Source organism: Taudactylus pleione, unplaced genomic scaffold (genome assembly GCF_031769625.1).
Source record: "Taudactylus pleione unplaced genomic scaffold, aTauple2 ptg000173l, whole genome shotgun sequence".
Classification (NCBI taxonomy): domain Eukaryota; kingdom Metazoa; phylum Chordata; class Amphibia; order Anura; family Myobatrachidae; genus Taudactylus; species Taudactylus pleione.
In genome coordinates, this window is record NW_028284575.1 from 6,508,056 (window position 1) to 6,518,533 (window position 10,478).

The window sequence follows — 10,478 nt, forward strand, 5'->3', positions numbered from 1 at the left end:
TGTGTCTGAGATGTGGGTGATGGTATGATTTATACACAGCGGCAGCCTCCACTCCGCCTCCTCTGTGGCACCTCGGCAAGGCGGGCGCTGGCAGCTGGGCTTCCCTCTGCTCTCACAGGAGGTGGGCCAGCAGGTATGGTGTTCCTGGGCATATAGTGCCTTATGGCCCCTCCTAGGTGGATATTCCTCTCTCGTCTCCACGCCCAGTGATCGTCCCCTCTCATCACCTAGTTAAAAAAAACATAAAAACAAAAGAAAACTATAATTCAACTTTTCAGGGACATAGGGGTGTATTCATCATTACATAATTATCAATGGTGAAAATTATGCTTTGAATACTCTGCATCATTCATCATGCCTCATTCATCATGCCTCATTAACTAAAGTACCACTTCCGAAAAACTGCTCTTTCTGCGGAGTCAACTTTTTGGAATCGTGATACTTTTCCCTTTAATATATTCTGTCTCCGCTACCAGCAAACACCTCATCCTCATGTCTCCCTTCTGCCTGCCCGCACCTCATTTCTCCACTCCCAGCCAGCACCTCCACCCCATGTCTCCCCTCTCCCTGCTTGCACCTCCTCTGCCCATGTCTCCGCAGCCAGCCTGCATCTCCTCTGCCCATGTCTCCACTCCCTGTCGGCACCTCCTATGCCCATGTCCCTGCTCCCTGCCTACACCTCCTATGCCCATGTCCCTGCTCCCTGCCTATACCTCCTTTACCCATGTCTCCACTCCCTGCCCGCACCTCCTCTGCCCATGTCTCCACTCCCTGCCCGCACCTCCTCTGCCCATGTCTCCACTCCCTGCCTGCACCTCCTCTGCATGTTTCTGCTCTCAGGCTGCAGCTCCTGCTTGTGTCTCCCCTCTCCCCTGTGTTTCCTGTGTGGAGCCCCCTCTTCTCCCTGCACCGAGAGAGCTTGTAAGATAGCCTGCATGTTCTGTCGAGAGGAGGAGGAGGAAGGGAGCAGTAGTAGACAGCTGCTGAAGATGGTGTCGATAGAGCAGGGAGGAATCTGCAAAGATCCCTCCCTGCACTTACGAAGGCTGTCGGGGGCCTGTACACCATCTCAAGGCGGCGTACAGTTACACACTCAACTTAAAAGAAAAATGCTTTTTTGGATGAATGACACAATTTCCACATCCCCATACTAATGTATAATCCCATTACTCCCGCTTTTCCACCACACTACACTCATTTTGCATATGTCCACCCACAAGGAGGATGACATAGTGACAGGAGAACACAGGGAATACGGGCAGATTATGTAGGATGACATAGTGACAGGAGAACACAGGGGATACAGGCAGATTATGGAGGATGACATAGTGTCAGGAGAACACAGGAAATACGGGCAGATTATGGAGGATGACATAGTGACAGGAGAACACGGGATACGTTCAGATTATAGAGGATGACATAGTGATAGGAGAACACAGGGAATACGGGCAGATTATGGAGGATGACATAGTGACAGGAGAACACAGGGAATACGGGCAGATTATGGAGGATGACAGTGACAGGAGAACACACGGGATACGGGCAGATTATGGAGGATGACATAGTGACAGGAGAACACAGGGAATACGGGCAGATTATGGAGGATGACATAGTGACAGGAGAACACAGGGAATACGGGCAGATTATGGAGGATGACATAGTGACAGGAGAACACGGGATACGGGCAGATTATGGAGGATGACATAGTGACAGGAGAACACGGGGAATACGGGAAGATTATGGAGGATGACATAGTGACAGGAGAACACGGGATACGGGCAGATTATGGAGGATGACATAGTGACAGGAGAACACAGGAAATACGGGCAGATTATGGAGGATGACATAGTGACAGGAGAACACGGGGGATACGGGCAGATTATGGAGGATGACATAGTGACAGGGGAATACGGGCAGATTATGGAGGATGACATAGTGACAGGAGAACACAGAATACAGGCAGATTATGGAGGATGACATAGTGACAGGAGAACACGGAATACGGGCAGATTATGGAGGATGAGAGTGACAGGAGAACACAGGGAATACAGGCAGATTATGGAGGATGACATAGTGACAGGAGAACACAGGGGATACGGGCAGATTATGGAGGATGACATAGTGACAGGAGAACACAGAATACAGGCAGATTATGGAGGATGACATAGTGACAGGAGAACACGGAATACGGGCAGATTATGGAGGATGACAGTGACAGGAGAACACAGGGAATACAGGCAGATTATGGAGGATGACAGTGACAGGAGAACACAGGGAATACAGGCAGATTATGGAGGATGACATAGTGACAGGAGAACACAGGGGATACGGGCATATTATGGAGGATGACCTAGTGCCAGGAGAACACAGGGGATACGGGCAGATTATGGAGGATGACCTAGTGACAGGAGAACACAGGGAATACGGGCAGATTATGGAGGATGACATAGTGACAGGAGAACACGGGATATGGGCAGATTATGGAGGGTGACAGGAGAATACAGGGGATACGGGCAGATTATGGAGGATGACATAGTGACAGGAGAACACGGAATACGGGCAGATTATGGAGGATGACAGTGACAGGAGAACACAGGGAATACAGGCAGATTATGGAGGATGACATAGTGACAGGAGAACACAGGGGATACGGGCAGATTATGGAGGATGACATAGTGCCAGGAGAACACAGGGGATACGGGCAGATTATGGAGGATGACATAGTGACAGGAGAACACAGGGAACACGGGCAGATTATGGAGGATGACATAGTGACAGGAGAACACGGGATATGGGCAGATTATGGAGGATGACAGTGACAGGAGAATACAGGGGATACGGGCAGATTATGGAGGATGACATAGTGACAGGAGAACACGGGATACGGGCAGATTATGGAGGATAACATAGTGACAGGAGAACACGGGATACGGGCAGATTATGGAGGATGACATAGTGACAGGAGAACACGGGATACGGGCAGATTATGGAGGATGACATAGTGACAGGAGAACACGGGATACGTTCAGATTATAGAGGATGACATAGTGATAGGAGAACACAGGGAATACGGGCAGATTATGGAGGATGACATAGTGACAGGAGAACACAGGGAATACGGGCAGATTATGGAGGATGACAGTGACAGGAGAACACAGGGGATACGGGCAGATTATGGAGGATGACATAATGACAGGAGAACACACGGGATCTGGGCAGATTATGGAGGATGACATAGTGACAGGAGAACACAGGGAATACGGGAAGGTTATGGAGAATGACATAGTGACAGGAGAACACGGGGAATATGGGCAGATTATGGAGGATGACATAGTGACAGGAGAACACAGGAAATACGGGCAGATTATGGAGGATGACATAGTGACAGGAGAACACGGGGAATACGGGCAGATTATGGAGGATGACATAGTGACAGGAGAACACAGGGGATACGGGCAGATTATGGAGGATGACATAGTGACAGGAGAACACGGGATACGGGCAGATTATGGAGGATGACACAGTGACAGGAGAACACAGAATACAGGCAGATTATGGAGGATGACATAGTGACAGGAGAACAAGGAATACGGGCAGATTATGGAGGATGACAGTGACAGGAGAACACAGGGAATACAGGCAGATTATGGAGGATGACACAGTGACAGGAGAACACGGGATACGGGCAGATTATGGAGGATGACATAGTGACAGGAGAACACGGGATACGGGCAGATTATGGAGGATGACATAGTGACAGGAGAACAAGGAATACGGGCAGATTATGGAGGATGACAGTGACAGGAGAACACAGGGAATACAGGCAGATTATGGAGGATGACATAGTGACAGGAGAACACAGGGAATACGGGCAGATTATGGAGGATGACATAGTGACAGGAGAACACAGGGGATACGGGCAGATTATGGAGGATGACAGTGACAGGAGAATACAGGGGATACGTGCAGATTATGGAGAAAGCACACACACTGCTCAATATCGGGAAATTGAGGCAGAGATTTTCGTTCTTGACCAACAGATCGGTCAGTGGAAGGAATGCGTTTCTGGATGTTTTCTAACCGTTTTATCAGCAAATCGCTAAAACAATCGTTCATACACACTATAACATAAATAAGGCCGATCACCCAATCATTGTATAGTGTGTAGGTAACTTTACTCCCAGTGTGATCCATGACATTCTCACCTATGAACTTAGGGCCTGATTCAGACCCACTCGCGAGCGGCTGTCCGCTCGCAAGTGGGTCGATGTTCTGCACTGAGCATGCGCACGACGGGGGGTGCTCCGTCGTGCGCATGCGCCAGACGCGACGAGCGAAGGATTTTCCTTCGCTCGTAGTGTCTCTTCAAAGGGGGCGTGCTGTCGATGTTGACTGACAGCACGCCCCCTTTGGTGGGCGTGCCGGGGGCGTGCCTCCCTGACGGGGGCGTTCCCACGGGAACGCCTCCCGTCAGAAGCCGGCCCACTGACATCACTAGTGATGTCAGTGGGAGTGATTTTGGCTCTGATAGAGCCAAAATCACTCCGAGCCTTGTGGTTGAAAAACTCAACCACAGGCTTTTGTACGCAGTTTCGATGGTTGCGATGGGCAAGACCATCGCGGCCATCAAACTGCACGCTCGTATAGCCTGTGGGTGGTGACCCACAGCTATACGAGCGTCCAGGAGGACGCTCCATTTTCATGGAGGGCGGCCCTTATTCAGAGTGTGCGCTCTGCTCAGAGCGTACGGCTCTGAATGAGGGCCTTAATCTACTACATTACACACCTCTTCCAGCTCTTCTGGAGCCACGTATGTGCGGCGCTGAATCCTGACCCAAAATGTATTTTTTTTCTTCTGGAAGAACCTTAGTGGATACACCTTAGCGATGTCATCGTACATTCTTTTGTAAAAAAGTTTGTCTTCCTCTGTTTGATTGGCCAGAAAACTACAGAAACAGAAGACCACAGTAAGTTTTTGCAACATAATAACCATCAAATTTGCAAACATGTCTAAATTACCAGTATTACAGAGGACCTACCATGTTTTCCACAGCTCCTTGTATGCCAAGTATAAGGCTATGGATAGACTGTGGTATGGAAGGGTACAGCCCTTCTCTGGGCATAATGGTGTAAAGGGCCTCTCTTTACTGAACACAATTTAGTAATGAGATTTCCATAGATAATTTCCTCTCCAGCTATTGTATCATTTATCAACTATCCAAAACGATTCCTATTTTGTTAGCGCCATCTCAGGATGGCAGTAAAAGAAAGAATCACCTTGATCTTTTTAAAACAATGGGCATATCGTTCCTCTCCCAGAAATAAATAGTATTTTTGGGGGATATTGTTGTATTTTTATATTACGCTGTCAGTTATACTGATGTCCTGGCCACGTACATACTCAGAGGAGAACGGAGGTCTCTAGAGTGATAACTAACTTTTACAGCTCTGGATTTTTGTCTCCATGGCAGCTGGGTATTGGTGCTCACCTTCCATGGTGATAAATCACTGTTAAATCACTGTGATATGTACACTTATATTGCCATGATAATCAGTGATAAAAAGATTAGACTGGCCAGTACATTGCTGTGTCCTGATGTTACACTGATAGCAAATTATACATTTGTCAATTTAAGTTGGAACACAGGAAATAATAATTAAAACCTGACTTGCATTTTGCATTCCAGTCTCATCTGATGAATCAATGAGTTAAAATACTTACAGTGCGCAGTAAAAGTTGCCAATGGTGTATTCATCCATGGTGAGACCAGCCCTCTTGAAATAAATGAGGGCCATCGCCAGTAAGTACTAGAATAGAATAACCAGATACATGATTAGATGGAAAAATGCGTGTATACATACACCAGCTGTACTATTGGTAACATAGATATGGGATTTGGGAGCTTAGTTTTGGTGGATCTAAATGTGATCTAGTAGTGCCCACTCTAGGATTTGTTTGGCAGGGTGCTGACCACCAATGGGAAACATTTTGGGCGCGATGCCTTGCTAAATCCGAAACATATAGTTATGGACATGCATTTAAATAGGCACATATTATTTATACCCTTTTGAATTCAATTCAGTAATTCATAATATGCCACACAATAGTGCCCCCACCAATTCATAATATGCCACACAATAGTGCCCTCACCAATTCATAATATGCTGCACAATAGTGCCCCCACCAATTCATAATATGCCACACAATAGTGCCCTCACCAATTCATAATATGCTGCACAATAGTGCCCTCACCAATTCATAATATGCCACACAATAGTGCCCTCACCAATTCATAATATGCTGCACAATAGTGCCCCCACCAATTCATAATATGCCGCACAATAGTGCCCCCACCAATTCATAATATGCCACACAATAGTGCCCTCAAGGGTACAGGTCATCCAATAGAAGTATCTTTCCGGCAACATATTGGGAAAGATGGAGCCCTCACAACAGATAGTAAAGAATCGGTCACTGTGAGAGATACATTGCTGGAAAGATGGCCGTACAGCCGGGAGCAAGTATGGGGAGGGGCACTACATGGGCACAAGCACAGCCAGCACTGGTATGGGGGGTGCTTTACTATGAGAGCCCCCTCATCTCTTAGCATGCCTCTGAGATAACCTTACACACAAATAACCTTTCGTCGGAAGAGACAGTCATTGGTATATGTACATTACCGGAAGCGATATGGGGTACTTCCATATGAAAGAAAAAACGTATGAAGTTGGAATCCCCTATAAAGTGCTGTATAGTGAGAGAAGTACTGGCTAATAATAATAAGGAAATACCTTGTCAGACATCCACATTTTCTTATCCCTCTGCAGGAAACGCTGGATTATAGGTAATCCTGAAATGAAAAGCATGAAATGTAATAATGTTACAGGATATAGTGGGGAACATGACAGAATTTCATTGGTTGATAGGTAACTGACTTTCTACATAGCTATCCATATAATAGTATTCATTATGCTATACATGTCATACATAAAGTAATGTAGCATATAAACAAAACTTTGCAACTGAATCTTCTCTTATTAAAGTTTAAATCTTCCTGTGATGGGATGAGCTTACTCTGCCACCATGCTTTATAGGGGTTTGCTAAATGCTTTGCACCCATTGTGCTGGAAGGAGCTTACTCTGCCACCATGCTTTATAGGGGTTTGCTAAATGCTTTGCACCCATTGTGCTGGAAGGAGCTTACTCTGCCACCATGCTTTATAGGGGTTTGCTGAATGCTTTGTACCTATTGTGATGGGATGAGCTTACTCTGCCACCATGCTTTATAGGGGTTTGCTGAATGCTTTGTACCCATTGTGATGGGAGGAGCTTACTCTGCCACCATGCTTTATAGGGGTTTGCTGAATGCTTTGCACCCATTGTGCTGGGAGGAGCTTACTCTGCCACCATGCTTTATAGGGGTTTGCTGAATGTTTTGTACCCATTGTGCTGGGGTGAGCTTACTCTGCCACCATGCTTTATAGGGGTTTGCTGAATGCTTTGTACCTATTGTGCTGGGAGGAGCTTACTCTGCCACCATGCTTTATAGGGGTTTGCTGAATGCTTTGTACCCATTGTGCTGGGAGGAGCTTACTCTGCCACCATGCTTTATAGGGGTTTGCTGAATGCTTTGTACCCATTGTGCTGGGAGGAGCTTACTCTGCCACCATGCTTTATAGGGGTTTGCTGAATGCTTGTACCTATTGTGCTGGGAGGAGCTTACTCTGCCACCATGCTTTATAGGGGATTGCTGAATGCTTTGTACCCATTGTGCTGGGAGGAGCTTACTCTGCCACCATGCTTTATAGGGGTTTGCTGAATGCTTTGTACCCATTGTGCTGGGAGGAGCTTACTCTGCCACCATGCTTTATTGGGGTTTGCTGAATGCTTTGTACCCATTGGGCAAACCAGCAACTCTCCAGCTTTGAATGTTAACTGCTCACCAATGGGCGCCAAGATAATGGTGACAGTGTGTTTACTTATTACCCAGGTTTTTCTGAGGTCCTGGCTGTGGGTCTGTGCCAGCGAAGTAGGCAGATGAATGCTCCCCAGTGCTCAATGGGTGGTACATAAGTGACCTTACAAACTTTTGCTATGGGGCCTCCAAATACCTAGTTGCACCCCTGGGTCCAGATATGGGGGTTGGGATTATAACAACACTACAATGGTGTTTAGGAACTAATTTTTAACAGTATTTGCACAGCCGCTTGTGGGCCGCTCTGCACATCTGTCCTTCCCTGTATCAGGCCCAGTAGTCACTGATAAACTCCACTTGGAAGAACCAATAGTTGGTAAAATTCATCCATCTCCAGAAAATGGAATGAGTGGATTCTACAAACTATTGGTTCTTCCAAGTAGAGTTTATCAGTAAATACTGATTATTAAGCATCAATAGTGAAGTGCACCCTGAGACATTATGTGTAAGTGATAATAAATAATAAGAGAATAAGCCTTACCCAGCAATTCACAGAAAGCCTCTCTCTCCTTCTGTCCGAGGAAAGTAGACAGGGAATCTCGGCTGCTGTCTACTCTCCTCCTCTTAGCAGGATGTAACTCGGCTGGCGTCCTGTGATTAGAAAGTTTTCTCTATTATATATGATAATAATGATCAGTTACAGTATTTTCAAATGAAGATAATGGATACTATTTAGCATCCTTACATGCCCCTCTGCAATTCATTGTTTGCTGTATTTTGTGTGCGCCCAGCACAGGAGGGTAACATACCGCTTTTGGGAAATGCCATCATAAAATGGGGGTGCAGCTACTTTTGCAGGATTGTAGTTCTGGCTAATATGCTCATAGTGATAACAGTTATAATTTGAGGTTATAATGTCATCCTACTGAGAGTATAACAGCAATCCCCAATTAGTGGCCTCTCCTAAGTGCTAATAGTAATACAAATAGTTTTGCAGGTAGAAACTCTGCAGCCACCCACAGATCAGGTCATTCCTCTGTAAATGTGCTTTAATCTTATTTAAATACTTAGTCCCACAAAATGAAGACTCATTTGCATGTGGAATAATTTTGAGGGTGATATCGGCTCCTTGACTAAATACATTTTGTTATATTTAATTTTTGCTAAGAGAATAGCTCTAAAACTATAACAAAGTTAGGGGTGTATTTACTAAGCCTTGGATGGATATAAAGTGGACGGAGATAAAGTACCAGCAATCAGCTCCTAACTGCCATGTCAGAGACTGTTTTTGAAAAATGACAGTTAGGAGCTAGTTACCTGGTACTTTATCTTCATACACTATCTCCACCCAAGGCTTAGTAAACAGACCCCTTAGTTACAAATCTGTACCCTCTATACTGGCCTGCAGAAATCAGTGGTATTGTATGTCTGCATAATATCTGACTCTATTATGTGCACAGTCACCTATACACTATTTGTAACCCCTTACCAATGTGATCCCCATTACTATTCACCCTATAGCTTACTATTGTAGTGACTCGCTTATCGTACTTACCCACTGTCCATAACTCTGCTTGTCACTCACAACCAGCAAAGACTGAAGAGTCCTAATTAGGACTGGAGTCCTAATTAAACTAAATAAAACTAAAATCTACCTAAAAATTAAATAAATATAATAAAATACTAACTAACACTAACTAATTCTAAGTAGAAAATAATAAAATAAATATATAAAAATATAATAAAAATATAAATAAATCCTATCCTACTGCCTAATTCTAAGTACAATATAATAAATGAAATATATATAAATAAATATAAATAGAAAAAAAATTATCCTACTGCCTATATCTAATTCTAAGTACAATATAATAAATGAAATATATAATAAATAAATATAAAAAAAACTTATCCTACTGCCTATACCTAATTCTACGTAAAATATAATAAAATAAATGAAATATATGAATAATAAACTAAATATATAACTAAATAAATCAATAAAGAAATAAATGAAGCTAAAGTCTGATGCTCTTCAGTGGTCTGGCTGTTATGTCATAAGACTCCAGAGCTCTTAGCCAGGTTGAACAATCACAAGTGATGTCACAATGACAACCTTTGATGACTAATGTTTTAGTGCTGTTGTCATGGATACAGCATGACTTAATGGGCCACTGAAGCTAAAATGCTGCATTACATAAATGAACTAATAGTAATATTTACAATTACATAATCACATCTATCTTAGTAACCTGTCACCAATTAATATATGTGACATGAGGCAGTAATTGTGGTGGAAGATTTTGTCATATGCATACCAGTTTTCCTGTGTTTAGGTCTACTGAGAAAACTTGCAGTTATCCTATCTTAGGCCACTCACAACAGCAAATGGCTATGGGGCCCAGAGGTGAGAGGCCCAGGCAATGCTAAAAGAGTAGAGCAATGGGTCCAAATGCATTCCCAGTGATTTTCCCAATTGGTATGTGGGGGGAAAGGGGGGTATAAGTGAATACTATCTACATATTCTGCTATATGCACAATTATACTATGTTGCAAAGAAGT

At 44.3% G+C, this 10,478-nt stretch overlaps 1 protein-coding gene across 1 annotated transcript; it reads right to left on the reverse strand.

Annotated features, from left to right (window-relative positions):
• Positions 1-29: 29 nt before the first annotated feature.
• Positions 30-6,804, reverse strand: LOC148521213 (speedy protein 1-B-like). The gene is made up of 4 exons (XM_088475572.1): positions 6,793-6,804; positions 5,723-5,808; positions 4,787-4,946; positions 30-227 (listed from the first exon to the last, which is right to left on the reverse strand). Exons 1-4 carry the CDS (start codon positions 6,802-6,804, stop codon positions 30-32), a joined length of 456 nt encoding a protein of 151 aa, XP_088331698.1.
• Positions 6,805-10,478: the final 3,674 nt, after the last annotated feature.

Excerpts from the sequence above, each read along its gene's own strand:
- LOC148521213 (XM_088475572.1), bottom strand. Across the intron at positions 4,947-5,722 it reads GGCAACTTTTACTGCGCACT|TTTTCTGGCCAATCAAACAG; the intron begins GTAAGTATTTTA and ends CTGTTTCTGTAG. Across the intron at positions 228-4,786 it reads CTCCAGAAGAGCTGGAAGAG|GTGATGAGAGGGGACGATCA; the intron begins GTGTGTAATGTA and ends TTTTTTAACTAG.